This window comes from Anabrus simplex, chromosome 2 (assembly GCF_040414725.1).
Source record: "Anabrus simplex isolate iqAnaSimp1 chromosome 2, ASM4041472v1, whole genome shotgun sequence".
Classification (NCBI taxonomy): Eukaryota; Metazoa; Arthropoda; class Insecta; order Orthoptera; family Tettigoniidae; genus Anabrus; species Anabrus simplex.
Window position 1 is genome coordinate 845,050,880 of NC_090266.1, and position 19,868 is coordinate 845,070,747.

The following is a 19,868-nucleotide window of genomic DNA, read 5'->3' on the forward strand; positions in this document are numbered from 1 at the left end:
TTTAAAATGAGCATTTCTACAGTATATCTCAACACATAACATGGTACAGAAGTGAAAAATTGTATTTTTTAATCTCTGTTAAAAGTAAAGAAACATGTATTTTTTGTTTTCAGAAAAACCAATTGGGTGGGATGGGGGGTGGGGGGTAAAAGTGACTGAAAATGGGGTTTAATTCTTTTAATTAGGATACTGATATCTCAAAAACTGAAGATGTTACACACGTGAAATTTGGTATTTGAAATCTCCTTTGAAAATAAATAAATGCGTATTTTTTTGTTTTTGGAAATCCACTTAAAGGGGAGGGGGGAATTGAGAAATTAGTTGAATTATTTGTACAAAGATACTATTATCTCAAAAATGAAAGATTTTTCAGACATGAGAATTGGTATTTGGAATCTGCTTTAAAAGTAAAGAAACATGTATTCTCGGAAAATCCAATGAAGGAGGGGCGGTAGGTAAAAGAATTGATAAATGAATTGAATTAATTGTGTGAGGATACTTACATCTAATGAAAACTAAAGTTGTTACAGACATGAAAATTGGTATTTGGATCTCCTTTAAAAACAAAGAAAAACTGTTTTGGGGGGAAATCATCTTGAGGGCGGGGGTGAAAAGGAGTTGAATTCCTTTTATGAGGACACATATCTCAAAAACTGAAGATGTTAGAGTCATGATAATAGGTATTTAGAAGATCCTTTACTATTAAAGAAACAAGTACTTTTTCTGGAAAATTCACTTAAGGGGTGGGGAGTGTGAAAGGAAGTGAAAAATATAGTGAATTCTTTTTATGGGTAAACGTATATCTCAAAACTGAAGGTAACAGACTTAAACATTGTTATTTGGATCTCCTTTAAACGTAAAGAAACAAGCCTTCTTTTTTTTTTGTGGGGGGGAGGAGTAAATCAATTTAACAGCAGTAGGGTGAAAAAGGAGTTGAGACCTATTGATTTTACTGTTCAAAATGTACTTATTCTAATCATAAAGCAATAATTTTTAATCTTTCCTGGGTTCGTTTTCAACAGCCATCTTTTCCTTTGGAGAACTTAAAGTTAGATTACATTAGATTCTCCTGGCATATAAATAAAATTTAAACACATTTGAAATAAATGATAGGAATTATATTCCCATGCAATTGTTCACCTCTATAATAAGGTCAATAATGCACGGAAGTATATAATTCAAATCGCCAGAAAACCCGCGCACTTGCCAATGCGCGGCGATGGTGCTGGTCACATTGTCAACAATGACAATGGCAGCATATGTATTTTACCGCCAAGTAGCGGTCTTGCACCTTGCTGCGGGTTCCAGGACATCAATAATAATAATAATAATAATAATAGTCAAGGTAAAGAAAGGCATCATTGTGGCCTCAGATCATTATATGCCTCTTATCAAATTCAAACCAATTCCCGCAAACACAAGGAAGACAACCAAACAGATCACACGCTACGACAATGATAAACTTCGGCAAAGGGTCGAGGATTTCCAGGAGAAGGCTAGACCAAATGACTGTGACTTTAACAACGCCAAAAGTCTCCTCGTTGAGGCCGCCAAAGACGTTGCAGAAATCAAGAGAAGCAAAAAGCATGCCTGGTGGAATAGTACCTGCGAATCAGTCCTCCAAGAAAGACTCAATGCGTGGAAACAGTACTACTCTACGAAATCAGAAAATGATTGGGAAACCTACAAAACCCAACGTGCCCAAGCAGCTAGGGTGTTCAGAACTGAGAAACGTAAATGCGAAAAATCTCTCATTGAAAAGATAGAACAAAACTTTAGGAAGAATGAAAGCAGAGAATACTACAGAGCCTTCAAACGCAAACTCACTGGCTATAAACCACCATCTCTATGCTTTGAGCGAAAGGACGGCACACTGGCGATGTCAAATGAAGAAAATTGCAGCATTCTGGCAGATTACTTCAAGAATTTACTTAATTGCTCTAAACCGCAAAGCGCCATTGAGACCAGGAACCCTTACTCAGGTACCCAGATTCCAGACCACCCAACAGAGATGAAATCAAGTGCCACATTGCCCGTCTCAAAAATAACAAAGCGCCGGGGGAAGACTCAGTAGTAGCAGAACTATCGAAATATGCCCCAGAGGAATCACTTGATATCTTGCAAAAGCAAATAGAAGAAATTTGGAACAAGGAGACCCTACCCAAAGATTGGAAAATAGCTTTGATCCATCCATTACACAAAAAAGGCAGCATGAAGAACATCAACAACTACAGAGGAATATCTTTGCTACCCGTGACTTACAAAATTCTATCACTTGCCATCCTGGAGCGTTTGGAAGCACAAGTCGAACATCAAATAGGTGAATACCAAGGAGGGTTCAGAAAAGGTCGCTCAACAGCTGAACAGATCCAAAATCTCAAAACGATCATCAGATATTGTACACTAAGGTCCAAGGAGTATGTGTCTGTCTTTGTGGACTTTAAGAAAGCGTACGACTCCATTGACCGGGAAGTCCTTCTAAACATCTTAAATGAATTTGGAGTTGATTTGAAACTGTTGGCATTAATTAGAGCCACCCTGACCGATACAAAATCCAAGGTGAAGTTCCACGGATGTCTCTCGCATTCCTTTGACATCAAAACAGGAGTCCGACAAGTTGATGGGCTATCCCCGATACTCTTCAACTGTGTTCTTGAAAAGATCATCAGAACCTGGCGGGTGAGATTACAGGAAACCAACTACAGTCCATTGAGAATAGGAACCAAATCCAAGGGGATCGCAACAGACTGCTTAGCATTTGCCGATGATATTGCTGTTCTCTCAAACAACATAGAAACCACTAGAGCTCAAGTTGAAATTTTAAAGGTAATTGCCGAACAAACTGGTTTGCAGATATCGTTTGAGAAAACAGAAGTAATGACTAACATCAAAGAGGATCCACCAAAACTCCATACAAAATACGGGGACATCACCCGAGTAGACAAATTCAAATACCTGGGTGAGATCATCATGAAAAATGGACTGGACAAAGAAGCACTTCAGGAGCGAGTACGCAAACTGGAAATAGCCTACCAAACATCCCGCACAATCTACAACAAAAAATGCCTTTCCCAAAACACCAAGATACGTCACTATGAAACAGTTCTGAAGCCAGTAGTTCTATATGCAGCCGAAACCCTGTCTCTAAATGCCAACAAAGGACTCCTTGAAGAACTGGAGAAAAGAGAACGCAAAATTGTGAGTGGAATCTTGGGATCAAAGTACAGAAATGGAATCCATCAAAAGAGATCCAACAAGGAAGTCTACAGCAAAATAGAGAAAATTACCGACACAATCAGAAAAAGACGGGCACGATTTTACGGTCATCTGAAAAGAATGGACGGAAGAAAGTTAACTAAAGAAATCTTTCACTTTTTTTATTCAAATCCCAAAACCACAATTCCCTGGTTTAGAAATACCAAAGAAGACCTGCAAATGCTACATATCTCAGCTGAAGATGCCCTTAACAGAGATCTCTTCCGCAAGAAAATATTGACGCACGGGATAAACCGAGACGAGCAACCGAAGAGAAGACACGGTGCCCCTTGGACAGAGGAGCGTAAGCAGGCCCACTCACAAACAATGAGGGAAATTTGGGCTCTAAAGAAGGCCAAGTTCAGTGTCAAATGCAACAAGACTTAACGTGGTCCTTGATGGCCCCTGCGAATTATATATATAATAACAATAATAATAATATTAATAATAATAATAATAATAATAATAATAATAATAATAATAATAATAATAATAATAATAATATTAACCTAAATTCAACTAATATCACCCACCCTAATAATAACAACAATAATATTCTGGGCCATCGTCTAAATGTGCGAACCACACTGGAAACGGGTCCTGACTGGGTAATGAGTACGAATGCAGTCCGGCCGCGGGTTCAGTACCGCCAAGGCACCCAAGACGACACCACGCCGGATCTCTTCAAGGATTTAATCTATTTTAAAAATGCTTATAGAAAATGATGGCAAGGATTTAGGGACCCAACTTACCGGGCAGAATATCTATACCTGGAGCTAGACCGGGAAGTACTATATCGATTGCTGGAAAGAAAGATTGGAAAATGAGAGTAACTTTGCTGTCGTGAATTTTGGCGGATTACATATAAAATGTTAAGCATTCAATTATAAATTTCAGTATAAAACCATAGCGAAGCACGGGTATCTTGCTAGTATGTAATATTGAAAACAATCAGAGGTAGAGGAGGTGACTAATACTAGCAAAGTACTGGAATATACCTATGATAACTAAGATATTTACAAAAGGATACAAAATTTTACAACTAGAAAAGCAGCTGGAATTTATGCGGGGTTGCTTTTTTTTTTTTTTTTTTTTTTTTAAGCTGCTTATGTCACACCAACATAGGTCTTATGGCGATGATATGAGATTTCTGGGGATATATTAAAGGTAATGTGTTGGGATGTAGTACCATATCTGATGTACTTATTTGATTACTGTTTGCTGAAGGAGCTATGCAAAATGAATTAGGATTTGCTGTAGTATCCCCAGTGTACATAGGATAGGGTGATAAACATAAGGCAGATCATTACAGGCCACTCAGCTTGACATGTGTTGCTCACATGTGAGGTCTGGGAAAGCATTCTTTCTGATTATATTAGAAGCATTTGTGAAATGAATAACTAGTCTGATAGAAGGCAGTTTGGGTTTAGGGAACGTTATTACAGTGAGGCTCAGCTTTTAGGATTCCAGCAAGATATAACAGATATTTTAGATTCAGGAATTCAAATGGACTGTATCGCTATTGACCTATCCAAGGGTTTTGATAGGGTAGATCATGGGAGATTACTACCAAAAACAAGGGCTATTGGACTAGACAAAAGAGTGACTGAATTAATGGGTATTTTTCTAGAAAATAGAATTCAGAGAATTAGTTTAAGTGAACCTGTAATGATTAAGAAGGGGTGGGGGATCTACAAAGCAATATTATTGCATCTTTATGTTTTCTTATAAATATAAATGATATGAGTAAAGAACTCGTATCACAGATCAGACTTCTTTTGGATGACTTTATACTGTATAGAACAGAGGTGCTCACACTGGGCATTTCGTCCCGTAGGCACACAGCACTGTAAGTGGGTGGGTGGGCAGGCAATGAGCATACTGCATGCTATTCAGACACAGTGGTGTTTTGGTTATGTCACAGGCCGTGAAGGTTGAGCGAAGTTCTCCCAGTCACTCTCGATCACCGCGGTGATACCAGAGTTTGAAATGGAGGCAGAAAATAATGAAATGAAGATGGTGGAAATCCATGCTGTTTTCAATTTAAGTTGTAAGAAATAAGTTATTTATGCTCATTGCAGTTTATATATTTTGACCGTATACAATAAAATGCCAACAACCTCAAATATTTTTGTACTGTACGTAATTAATCCTCATTTCCCTAGTACGCCTCTTCAGTGACGCCTAGGCTATTTATGACAGCTGTTGGCGGAGCTGCAGAGGATCAAACCAGCCTTCGGGCTGAATACCCAACATACAACATACACGTAATTAATTACAATTTTCAATATTATAAGAGGTGCTTTAGAGTCCGACTCATTGGCTGAATGGTCAGCATACTGCCCTTCGATTCAAAGGGTCCCGGGTTTGATTCCTGGCCGGGTCGGGAATTTTAATCACTTCTGATTAATTCTTCTGTCTTGGGGACTGGGGTTTGTGTATGTTCCAACACTCTCCTCTTCATATTCAGACAATACACCACACTACCAATGACTACAGAAACACACAATAGTGATTACATCCCTCCATATAGGGTTGGCGTCAGAAAGGGCATCTGGCCGTAAAACAGGGCCAAATCCACATGTGCGACACAGTTCGCACTCGTGACCCTGCAGGTGTGGAAAAAGTGGTAGGAAAGGAAAAAAGAAGAAGAAGATAAGAGGTGCTTTAGAAGAACTTCTAATATAATACGGAGTTAAGGTGGATAAGCTGTGGCTTGTGGTTGTATTTAAGCATTTGAAGGCATCTATTTGGTAGATGCATTTATGTTGTTGCTGTTGTACTTTAATCCTGGATAGTAAATAACTATGTCCTCACTCGTGGTGAAACTCCCTCGGCATTTAGGGGATAGCCTGATAAGTTTTAAATACTATTTTCAGAAATTCAGTGAACAGGGGAAGTCACATAACACTACAACACTGTTCAAAATCAAGCATTAAACTTGTTGAGTTATGTAAATATATTAAGTTTTGCTGAATGACTAACAAGAATTTTAGTTTTTAAATGGAAATACTGTCATTCCCATCCAAGGAATTGCAAATCGTAGCTTGTACACTTAAACCCTGTAGCTTTGTAAATTGTAATAAAAATTATAACGTGTCAGTTTTCTTTGAATGTAAATATAAGAAAATAAAAATTGACTCTTTATATCAAGTGCAGTATAAATCAAACCAGAATATGCTGAAAAAAATTGTTTTCTTGCGATTATAGCAGGGGTTTTTTTAAATTTTTAATGCTGTACCTGAATCAACATTTCGCTGAGTAGTGGAGGAGAGCTTCTCTGTCACAGCCGAACGACACCGCTTCACTTCCCTGCGAAGTGTGTTCGCTCTCTCGCTTCACTGTGAGGCATGCATACTACGTAAGCTGCCCGCATTTATGTCACGCCAGCCTGGCCGCACTAGGCTAGCCTCAACAGGCACCCAGCTGAGCACCTCTGGTATAGTGTAATAAGTAAGTTACAGGATTGTGAGTGACTGCAAAAAGACCTTGACAATGTTGTGAGATGCACAGCAGACAATAGTATGATGGTAAACAAGGTGAAAAGTCAGGTTATAAGTACCACCAAGATGAAAAAACCTCTCAGTTTTAATTACTGTCTTGATGGGGTGAAAGTACCTCATGGGGATCACATAAATACCTAGGTGTTAGAGTATTGTTCCAGTGTATGGGATCCCTCACGAGGAGTACTTGATTTGAGATCTAGAAAAGATCTAAAGGAAAGCACCAGGATTTGGTCTGGGTGATTTATGACAAAAGAGTAGTGTTACCATGTTGCAAACTTTGTGCTGGGAAGACTTAGGAGTAAGGAGATAAACAGCTGGACTAAGTGCTATGCTACAAGCTATAAGCAGAGAGATGGCATGGAATGGCATTAGTTAATGAATGATTTTGAATGTAGTTTTTAAAAGTAGGAGAGATTATAATATGAAGGTAAATTTGGTATTCAAGAAAACAAATTGGAGCAAATATTTGTTTATAGGAAGAGGAATTATGGATTGGAATAATTTATCAAGGGAGACCTTTAATAAATTTTCAACTTTTTTGAAATCATTTAAGAAATGACTACGTAAACAGCTGATAGAGAATTTGCCACCTGACAACAACTGTAAATGTAGGTCAGTGGTGATTGATTGATATAATATGGATCAAGGCCTTTGCTGGCGAGATGTAGTGTTTACAGTGCACTATGTCTTCTGGTATGGGCTAAAATAAAATTGTTACTTTCATTGACCTGTCTCAGTCTTATACTTGGCTTTGACAATATGAAAGTGGCTGAGGTATGAGTGACGCTAGCAATGCCGTTCCTTATGCAGCCAATCCCTGCTATGAATGGTGTGAAAATGTCACTCATAGGGTCGGTTGGTGCACGCATTTCGGTGGGCTTGGCAGACTGATGTGCAATAGCAACTTCTGGCCCAGTGAGGAAAGCAACGGGAAACTACCTCACTCCTTATTTCCCTAGTACGCCTCTTCAGTGACACCTAGGCCATCTAAGACAGCTAATGGTGAACCTGTTGAGGATCCAACCAGCCTTCGGGCTGAATACACAACATACATACGTACACAATATGCATCAGATTTAAACTAGGTTTTTAGTGAAGCTCTAACACTGGGCCTAGCAACCTTCCAGTTGATCATGAGATCAGATTTAGTAGGTGGGAAGCTTTGAGTGATGGTAAAGATTTCCAGAAATATTTAAATCCCCAGCACTAAATCCCCACACAAGCCCTAGGAGAAGTTTGTATTGCATTTTAATTTTTACTTGTTTGCTTTATAAAGACTGAAAAAGACCTTCTCTAACCCATCGTCGCCATAAGACCTATCTGTGTCGGTGCGACGTAAAGCAAATAGCAAAAAAAAAGACTATAAAGGTTATTTCCCTGACCAATGTATGATGTAATGCATCTTGTCATATTTATCCATTCTAAATAAAGGAATAAGAAATGAAGCCAAATGATCAGCAATCGCATGATTTTTTTACATTATGAACTAACACCATGATGATGATGATGTGATGTGAGTGATTTGAATCCATGATGCGATCTAGTCTGTTATACACTGAAGTTATGTTGTTCATTATGAAGCACATGGTAGTAAATGAACCCCTTATGCCTTAAGAAAATGAAATGTTTCCAAAATTATGTTGTATTTCTTTGACAGATGTCGGTACTTACTTAAAAATACATGCCTCATATATACTGATATGGCAAAATTTTAAATGTATAAAGGGAGCCTATACTCTAGCAGGAATATTGGATTTTTAAAAAAGTTGACATAGTACTTATTTGGATAACTTTTTACCCAGGGATAAATACCTAAATACATTATGTCATGTATAGAAATATAAAAACATGGATAGGAACACATAATAGGACAAGCACATGAGAGATCAGCATCAGAAGAGGGAGCAATACACAGTACAAGAACATAAGGACAAACATGAAAACACAAAAGGACGAAGAGAGTCTCCACATCTTCATATACTGTATCTTCAAGGAGAAAGGCTCTCTTCCTATTAATCCCAGTTTTTTTCACATCAATTTCTTCTCATCCTCTGATGAGTTTGTTCCTTCCTCCCAGTTTCATTAGGAGGGCAGGCACAATAACCACCAAGGCACCATCTACAGTTCTACACAGAACTTCAGTCTTGATATGAATGTAAGGATAAGAAGGAAGCCAGATAAATACAGGAAAAGAGAGGAACAAAAAGATATAACAATGAATAGAGGTGGAAATAGACTAGGAGCACAGTTCAATCACAAAAGGAGAAAATAAATCCAATGAACCTTGTGTCCTTATCTACTGCTTCCTCTTCTAATGCTGATCTGTCATGTGTTTATCTTATTATGTGTTCTATGTTCCTGTCTTTCTATGTATCTTAATTTGGCACTTGTTTTTTCCTTGCCATTACTCACTCTATATTGACCTGTTAGGTTCCTTTTCTCCTTTTGTGTTTTATCAGTGATTCTAGTCATTTACCAACTGTATTCATCTTTGTTTTTTATCTCTCCCCTTTTCTGTATGTATCTGGCTTTCTTGTTGTCCTTACACTTCCCACATCACGACTGAAGATCCATGTAAATGGCCCCTCAACCAGTGTTGATGGCCACCCTTCTGACAAAGCTTAGAAGCAGACGGGAGCTGAGAAGAAATGGATGTAGAAGAATTGGTACTGATTAGGAGACAGCCTTTCTGTTTGAAGATAGCAGTATATGAAGAAGTGGACACTGTCCTAGGCCTTTTGTGTTTTAATTTTTGTTCTCGTGTCCTTTCCTATTGCTCCCTCTTCCAATGCCAATCTGTTGTGTGTTTATCCTATCATCTGTTCCTGACCATCTTTCAGTTCATAACTTGATTTGTCTCTTGTTTGTTCCTTTCTATTATATAAATACATTAAGTATGGAAGATTGAACCATCACAAAACATTTGAAATGGAGGAAACAAATGTGCATTCTTTCAAATGGTAACCAGATACAAGTACATGATGATTACTCACACATCGTTACTGATCATTCCCTATCAGTAGTTTCTCGCCCACCGGGCGAGTTAGCCATGCAGATAGGGGCATGCAGCCATGAGCTTGTGTCTGGGAGATAGTGAATTTGAACCCCGCTGTCGGCTGCACTAAAGATGGTTTTCCATAGTTTCCCATTTTCACACCAGGCAAATGCCTGGGCTGTACCTTAATTAAGGCCATGGCTGCTTCCTTCCCATTCCTAGGCCTTTCCTACCCCATCATCGCCATAAGACTTTTCTGTGTTGGTGCGACATGAAACAAATTGTATTTAAAAATTTCAAAATTTTCTCACCCAATGTGATGTGGTTGCATGTATGTATTGGCTGAGACACAAGAGCCTTCCCACCATTGCAAGGCCACATGATGTAACGGGAAGGAGTGACAACAATAACACTTAGGTAGGAATGGCATATCACCAACCAAAGAAAAGAGGACCACCAACCTGAAAAAAAGAGGACACAGTCTACTGATGGAATCACTGCACCTTAATCACTTTTATCGGCTTCACATTCATCACAGACCATTGGCCTAGTGCCTTTGTCATTAATGTTTTTTTTTTTTCTGCGCCATTCGCTCTTTTCTGGAGATGAAATCTTCTGTAAAAGTATTTTATTCTCCAACAAATAGTGGTGAAACTGAATGCAAATGAAATGTTTGAAGTTATACTGCAAACACACTAAACCTTTCACAGTCTCAATTGTGAACCTTATCTATCCATGGTCCACTGTGAATTAAGCAATGAAAATATTCACTTTGTGCTTGCATTATGATTTGGAATACAAAAGAATAATTTGTATTTATAGCAAAATAATAATTAACTAAACTTTCAGAACTCAATTTATACTCACATTATGCATAGACAACCTCTAAACAACACTGAACCAGAAAGAAAACAGATGCAAACAATAGTTGTAAAAAAAAAAAAACTTCTGCCTATTTAATGTGTCAGTGAAGTTGATAACTAAATACTGCATGAAGTTTAAATCATTTTTAAACCCCCCCAAAAACAGGACATTTGTCAAGTTATTCGAAAATCCAGCTGGATGCTTTTCGTGCTGTTAAAAAGAGGACAGATCCGGGAAAAAGAGGACATATGGCATCCCTACACTTAGGTATATATGATGCAATAATGCCACTTTGTATATACCTTTTCAGTCAATTGTGTGCACTTCCTGTGATGAGCAAAGCCCTCCATTAAGATAACTTACTTCCTAAAATAAGTGTGCATAAGTCTGTGTAATTATTTGTATACCATTAATTTTCTCATATATATGATTTGACTTAAAGTAAAGCATTAGACATGAAAAGAATCACTTCAAAAGTGGTTTACAAATTATGCAAAATCTGTATTCTTTTTCTTTTTTCACTTTTGTTGACAGTGTTTGCGACTTAACAACAAAACCATTTCATTCATTTAGACCACTCAGAAGATATGAAGTTCCATGTACTGAAGAAATACAGACTAATCAATAAATACTCTTCTATTATAACTAACAAACAAGTGCCATCATCACAATCATCATCATCATCATCATCTGCAGTTTCCAGCAGTTGCCCGGGTGTGCTTCAAGCGAGTGCCATAAATTATATTATTTATAGCACACGCTAACAAAAACGTACAAGAACGTAAATACTTTCAGTCATTAGCTTTAAGAGAAAAATATATTTTTACTTAATGATTGTGCTTAATAGCATGGTATATATTTTTATAATTACAAGACGTTCTTTATGTGACATATACTTTGAAGACATAACTTAGATGTATTTAACAAATCATTAACTCCTCCTTAAATTGTTGAAGTTCATCTCAATGTACATTTTGGTGACTAGGTTTATTTCTGAGATCTTATTTAACACATCATGAAATTTCAGAACTGATCTAGGAAATATTGTTTAGAATCAAAATTTTTTGTTTCTTTGCCCAATGTCAACTTCTGTAAATATATGGTGACAGTATCTTTATCTGTTACTGATTGTGTGTGTCTCTCTCTAATTACAGTGGCAAGCAATGTGTTACCCCAGCCAAGATTTCCCATCAGTGACCTGGCACCAGCCAGCCATTATGCACTTCGAGTAACTGCTCATAACAATGCAGGTTCAACACAGGGAGAGTACAAATTTTCCACGCTCAATTTAGCTGGTGGTAAGTAATAATGGATTACTTATTTGAGATTAGTCATAATAAACATATCTGTCAGGCCAAGGGAAACCTTGCTATTGTAATAGAGCATACTGTACAGCCAACAATTCTTCGCTGAGTGTTAGGTGGCTTTGAAAAACTCAACTACGAGTACCTACAAGGGGAGTGGCTTAGGGTGAATGAACCATTGTAGGAGAGCAAAGGAACTCTCAGTAGAAAATATGCTACAAAAATCTCCTTACCAATAGCATCTGTATTCCAGTGGGGTGTCCGGCTCCATGGCTAAATGTTCAGTGTGCCGGCCTTTGGCCACAGGGGTCCCGGGTTCAATTCCCGGTAGGGTCGGGAATTTTAACCATGACTGGTTAATTTCGCAGGCACGAGGGTTGGGTGTATGTGTCGTCTTCATCATCATTTCATCTTCATCATGATGCACAGGTCGCCTACGGGAGTCAAATCAAAAGACCTGCACCTGGCGAGCCGAACATGTCCTTGGACACTCCGGGCACTAAAAGCCATACGCCATTTCATTTTCCAGTGGGGTTACTATAAAGGCATCTGTTCTCCATATTAGGAGCAGCCTAAATTCTTCTGCTGGCAGCAGCTCTAAAATGCTTCTGTCAGACAATGTTACGAATCGACTACAAAAGTGATAGCCACATTCACATGAAATGCATTCTCCAGAATTTAGTACCAAGGCTAGGGCTTTCCCCACAAGCAGCACATGACAACCTGACCTGACCAGCATGAGAAATGGTCAAGGGCTACCTGCCTAAGGATGGGGCATACCAAAGAAACAAGTCCAGCTACAACTTTGACTGGTCAAACGTAACATCAGCACCCTAACTGGATGAAGTCTTGAACTAGCTGCAACCCTGAAGAACCAGCATGTTGACACTGCATGTCCACAAGAGACAAAGTGGACAGGTACGAAGTCCTGCAATGTCTGTGAAGACTACAAGATTTTCACATTAGCCCAAGCATAACCAAAATGACATGGCTGTAGTCATCAATGAGAAGCTCCATGATAAAATGATTGATGTCAACTGAATCAGCAATCGCCTTATCTCAGTCAAGATTGACTGTGGAACGACCATGCTAAGAGTCATCTGGTGCTATTAACAAATCCCCACAGGCACACACAAGATGCTGTCAGTTGGTACAATGAATTTTATTCACATAAATTCACAAATTACACACTCACTACACTGATGTGTGCTCAAGGAATAACCTAACGCCGAGTGTTAGGTGGCATGGAATAACTCAACTACCTACAAGGTTGAGTGGTTTAGGGTGGATGAACCATTGGCCAGTTCCAAAGTAATCCCACCAGACAACATCACACTCGTCACAGATTTCTAGTTTTGGATCTTTGACTTGACCTTATGGGGGATAAATGACCACCAATAACAGGACCGTCCACGATCTAATGGTGGAAAATACCAGACCACAAGGAAGATCTAGAAGCCGCCTTCCACATATGAACACTGGTTCATCAGCTAGTTGCATGTAATGAACTTCACTTGCGTGTCAATCAGCTAGCACAACTTGGGAGAACCCCTCTGATCATATGCATAATTCTGCACCCATTATAATGTGAAAGAGCAATGAGGAATTTTCACATCCACCAATCCAAAGTGTGTCATCTATCTCAGAACCTGTTCCACTCATCACCCCTTTGGAAGCTTCATCTTGCAACAGGCCATGTTGAATATGAAGAATGGAAAAACCACCAGACTTAATATCATCCTGGGTGAAGCATGGAAAATGCTTGGGCAACAGGGTGCTGACTTTATCGCAGACATATTCAACCAATTTATTGAAGGAGAGGAAGAAGAAGAACCATGAGTTTGGTCAACAAGCGCCATTGCACCTATCTGGAAAGACAAAGGAGAAGTTAATGACTGCACAAACTGTCAGACAATTCGTCTCTTATGCCATGTTATGAAACTCTTTCAGCGCATTATGGGCACCCATGGAGCATTGTCACAGTCACTCCAAATCAGTGTGTATTTGTGAAAGGATGCAGAACGATTGATTCCCCTCATACAGCTCTCATCATTGCTATGTCCTTCTTCTTCATATACTCTATCAGTTCTTCTACCTTGCCATTCAAAGTCATGGCATTAATGATTGGAAACATTGATGATACCAATTCTTGTGATGTCTGATAGCCAACTTCTCACAGTTCCCCCAGAGCACTGGGAACTGCGTGTCACTTCAGAGTGACGCCCTAGCATTTTCCAAGGCCTCAATTCACTCACACTCATTTTATATGCTGTCTGTACAATGGGTTTGCCACTCCCAAAGGCATTTTATTACCTTCTGCTAGGTTCAAATTAGGCCACCCCTAACATGGAGTCAGACGCCTTTTGTAGCCTCTCCTCTGGAGTACAGACACTACGGGTTTTTCCCCTTCTACCATATCCACCATACCGAAGTCCATCTTCTCCGCCATAGATGCCGTTGAGGTCTTCAGTCATAACCTTGGGCAAGCGCCCTCCATATTTATGACCCCTGGAGAGAGGGTTTCCCAGTATTTTAAAGCCCCCAGGAAATGGGCTACATGGAACTGTAGAATGGTACCAATATTATGAGGTGTTTTTAATACTTAAAAATCACTCGTGCTTAGATACTTCAAGATACATAAGGGAATGGGCATAATGTGAATAAAATGAATTCTCATAGGAATGTTTAAAATTATCATCTGACACATACAAACACTTGTTTCACTAACTTTCTGAGTTGAACTGTAAATTAATATTCCCCGTTCCTGGTTTTAAAACCATATTTTGAGTTCAATTCCTCACTATTAACCTGCATTAATCACTTGTTGGCCATTTTCCTGTCACATTACATAACCCTGAGAGAATGCTATGTTCAGGACTTGCAGTTTATCTGCCATAGCATGGCCTTGAAGACTATGAATTATTGAGCACATTATACTCAAATCAAATACTGATACACTTTGCATTGCAAGTAATTGAAAATATCCAGTCATAGCTTCTACTTTTACAGCTACCTCTACTTAAGAAAGACACTGTGCTGATAATCTGTGATTTAACTTACGAAAAGATTGTATCTTCTCTTTACTATAATTTCAAACTTCCACCGGGCGAGTTGGCCATGCTCGTAGAGGCGCACGGCTGTGAGCTTGCATCCGGGAGATAGTAGGTTCGAATCCCACTATCGGCAGCCCTGAAAATGGTTTTCCATGGTTTCCCATTTTCACACCAGGCAAATGCTGGGGCTGTACCTTAATTAAGGCCACGGCCGCTTCCTTCCAACTCCTAGTCATTTCCTATCCCATCGTCACCATAAGACCTATCTGTGTCGGTGCGACGTAAAGCCCCTAGCAAAAAAAAAAAAAATTATAATAATTCAAACTGCATTGTTGGAACAATGAAGCAGTTATCAAAAATTGCTTTAGAAAAATTATTTTGAAAAGATTAGAATTACTCTGGGGTTAATGACCTGGCTGCATTCTAAAGGACCCTGCTGGAAACATCTAGCATTGATAGTGACAAGTCCTGAGCATTGAAATTATCCTGACCAACCCCACTTTTGTTATGATCTGTGGTTGCTATCAACTACAATTATCCATCAACTTATAACCTTAGTGTCCACTGTTCCTACTCTGTACACGGATATTCACCAGATTATATAGTCTTAAATCATCTCTCCCTTCTCATATTATCTTCATATTTTTTGCCAACTTAAATGTATATTTTCTATTTAAGTTTGATTATAACATTCTGAAAAATATAATCTTACAACAACGAAAACTCAGATACCTGCAGGCATATTAGCAAATTTTGAAAAGTGTCAATTTTGGTACAGGTAGTTATTTAAAGAATGTTTTTATACCATAATTATAACTACCTAAACTAATATCTATTATGCATAATTATCACAGAATTTTAATGTAATTTCTGTTACTTCCAGGACAGCATTTGCCAGATGCAGGGAATATAGAAAATGCTGATGAATCTCCTTTTTACTTGGATAGTCATGTAGTTGTTCCAAGTTCAATTTCCCTTGTAGCTGTAGTGCTTGCCCTGGCAGGGGTTTGCTTCTGTCTTCGAAGAAGTAAGTAAAAGTTAAATATTATTTCAGTATCTAAATCTCAGTGTAATATTAACATAACTGCTATAAATCACTCATACTCCAAGGTATTTGTGTGGAAGCTACACCCAAATTGGAACTTTCTGTGAATTTATTCATGGATTACTATACAATTTAAGTCATCTTTTTTTAAAGTAATAAACGTTACTGTCCTCTTCAAATTATCAGCTAAGATTATAAAAACCAAGTGGGTTGGCTGTGTGGTTAGGGCTGCGCAGCTCTGAGCTTGCATTCGGGAGATAGTGGGTTTGAGCCCAACTGTCGGCAGCCCTGAAGGTGGTTTTCCGTGGTTTCCCATTTTTCACACCTGGCAAATGATGGGGCTGTACCTTAATTAAGGCCACGGCCATTTCATTCCTACTCCTAGCCGCTTCCTATCCCATCATTGCTATATGACATATCTGTGTCAGTGTGACATAACCTATATGACATATCTGTGTCAGTGTGACATAACAAAACTTGTAAAAAATAAATATAAGAAAATTACTACTAAACTAGCAATGATATCTTTTTCTTTTGTAGAGGTGTAATAGCCGAATAGTTTAGTCACTGGCTTCTCATCAAGGCAGCCATGGCTCATTTTCTGGCCAATGCATGTTGGAATTTTGAAACGAAAAGTCATATTTCTTTAGTTCAGATTCCATGTTAAACTGGAGGTCCCCAGGCTACAATCATGATATCAACAGTTATGTAAAAAAACTATGTACATTTTTGCAAGTACTTAAACACTGCACTAACACATACAAGTTTTTAGCAACACTGGGATGGGAGAAAGCTAAAATTGGGAAGGTAAAGGCAGTGGCCTTAATTAAGTAATAGATCTGAAATTTACCTGGTATAAAAACAGGAAATAATTAAACCAATCTTTTGGGCTACCAACAGTAGGGTTCAAATGAAAGCTTACAGCTTACAGCTTACAGCTACATGACATGACATGCTCATAATGGAGGACACGTGTCAGATTTATTCAGCATCGTCTTGGTAAATAGCATTTGGTGTGGAATGGACAAACCCACCACAGTCAAATGAAAATCCATGAGGTTTAAATTTCTACCACTTGAATGCAGTAAATCTATTCCCTGAAATCTACATGCTACAAGACTTCATAACTCCTTCCTCATTGTTGCTTGATTCACCAAGGAAAAAATTCAAAATAATATAATATTTTGAAAATATCTTAAAATGAAGAAACAACATGAAAATTTGTGTAATCAGTCATTATAAGCGAACAGCTCCATGTGCCTGCTTCTTACACTGAGGACCCTACTTTGAATCCTGGCCAGTCCAAAGATTTCAATTCCAGACTGAGGACTAGAACAGGGTTTACTCAGCATTGTGAGACCAGCTGAGGAGCTGTCTTATCTAAGAGATAGCAGACCTAGTCATGAAAGTCAGGCAATACAGCTGAGAAAGTTTTTGCACTGACCATGTTACACTCCAATATATGCAAGTCATCTGCCTGGGCAGCAGTTGTCTTGGCAGGCCAAGGTCCTTAATAGGCTGCTTTGCCAAGGTTTTTTTTTTTTTTTTTTTTTTTTTAAATTACAAAATATATGGATATACAGTAATGCCCTTTTAACACCACCCTGCCAATTCATACTTAAGCAATATTTTGTCATTAATGACACATTTTGTGAATGTAACGATAGATACATTGTAGTTGTAAACAGTCCAAAGATTTCAATTCCAGACTAAGGACTAGAACAGGGTTTACTCAGCCTTGCGAGACCTGCTGAGGAGCTGTCTTATCTAAGAGATAGCAGACCTTGTCACAAAAGCCAGGCAATACATTGTAGTTGTACACAGTGTGATATAAGTATTACTGTTCTAAAAACATACAACTCTCATTATAGACTTAAATAGTGCACGATTCTAAGTAAAGCTCATATATCTGTGTTGTATAGTGTTGGGTAATATATTTTCAGAGCCAGAGACTGAAGATATGAGCCTTCATGAGTCCCAAACTGCAGCTGCACTTGACAACAAACAAAACATGGAACAAAGAGAGCAGTATTATGCAACCGTCCGTAAGCCCTTGCAGTCTCCAATGCGTGATGTAAGCGGGCTAGAGAGGATACCAGGTAAATATGCCATATGAAAGTGCAGTTAACTTAAGTAAATGCACTTGAATGTAGTAAATCTACTCTCTGAAATCTACATGCTACAAGACTTCATAACTCCCTCATTGTTGCTTGATTCACCAAGAAAAAATTTAAAATAATAAAATATTTAATATATCTATAATATTAAATATTATAATACTTAATTACTTACAGTAAAACTACAATTGTTTCTCAGCAAATTCAATTGATGTAAAAAATAAAATATCTTATGTACTTCACAAGTGAAAACCAAACCTTATAAAGAATACTTTTATGGTATCTATCATTGGTGTGTGATGTCATTGTGAGGTTATATATATCACAGACAAACTTTAAAATCTGAGTTACACATTGAAGTGAAAAATGCCATCAGAATTTGAAGATGATCATTTACAAAACTTCTCACAATCTTTGAACACTCTCTTCATAGAATATCGCTGAATGTTGCTTTAGTGAAGTCAGTGCACATCTACTATGGGCGTCTGATGAGAAGTCTTGTTGACTTCACTGCCATAAAATTATTTATCAAGGAAAAAAGTCTTGTTGATGCGACATAAGGGGTGCGAGGGTAAACATGGGCGCCGCGCATGCACCTATCTCAAATCTTGATGCCTGACAATAAACATCTGTTCCACAAACTGAGGTGCTGTTTTGAAGTTTGAAAGTGGTAGTGCAATTGGTCTTTAGTTACACACTGACTATTATTATAATAATGCATAATGAACAGTTTAATAATGAACATGCATCTATTTCTTCTGTCATGACCAATGTTTCGTAATGACTGTAGTATCTGTTACTCGTGCTGTACATACAAGTTGGCGTGACTTCTCAACAACACAGATGGTGTTCTTGAATTCATGTTGTTGTTTTTTTCTTTCTTTTCTTTCTTTAAGCATTTGAAAGTATATTTCATCAACAGGATACTTCAGATTTTAACCATAAAAGTTATTCATGGATACTGCTGATGAGACAGACTGGGTAGGATATCAAGACCATGGATATCCTGACCTACTTATATTATTCCACTATAGCAGCTAATCTCTTCAGCTGTAAAATTGTACCCCTAGGCAGCATTATTCCAATATAGTCAGCAACACACCTATGTAGAAAACAGAAGGTCTAATGTGTGGGTACTGAATGTGTGCAACACTTTTCAACTCAGTTGTAAATGATCCATTAATTAAGAAATTCAAGTGCTAGTCTTGTAACCAGTCCCATGGTGTAGGGATAGTGTGCCTACTCTTACTTTGAGGCACTGGATTTGATTCTCAGATCATCAAAGAAGTTTAATTCTGTTTGAGCGCTCATGAGACCAAGTAAGGAGTTGTTGATATGGGAGGCAGTAGACCTTAACCATGAAAACCAAACAATACAGGTGAGGACATTGTCACAGGGACCACCAGCCACTCCAGAATCTGCAGGCCATCAGGCTGGTTAGCAGTCATCTTCGCAGGCCAAGGCCCTTAATGGGCATTATGTGCATTAGGTTTGCTTTGTTTACTAAACTTGTAAAATAGTTTTTAAATATTTTTTTATCTTTTTTTTTTTCAGAATATTCAGAGGACATATATCCCTATGCTACATTTCATTTACCAGAACATGAAAGCATGGCTGCTAATCCACAGATCCGTCAGACATATACATATGAACCAAGGGCTGCAGAAGCTATGCAAATTAAGCAGGTTAGTAAATTCTGTTATTCTTCTTTTAGTCAGATTTCACATCC

At 38.3% G+C, this 19,868-nt stretch overlaps 1 protein-coding gene across 1 annotated transcript in view; it reads left to right on the plus strand.

Moving 5' to 3' along the window:
• Positions 1–19,868, plus strand: part of LOC136863709 (cell adhesion molecule Dscam2) — a 1,676,531-nt gene that overhangs the window by 1,526,807 nt on the left and 129,856 nt on the right. The window contains exons 30-33 of the mRNA XM_068226050.1: positions 11,775–11,918; positions 15,861–16,004; positions 17,966–18,121; positions 19,694–19,824. Coding sequence (XP_068082151.1) covers positions 11,775–11,918; positions 15,861–16,004; positions 17,966–18,121; positions 19,694–19,824 — 575 coding nt within the window. The remainder of the gene's footprint in view (positions 1–11,774; positions 11,919–15,860; positions 16,005–17,965; positions 18,122–19,693; positions 19,825–19,868) is intronic.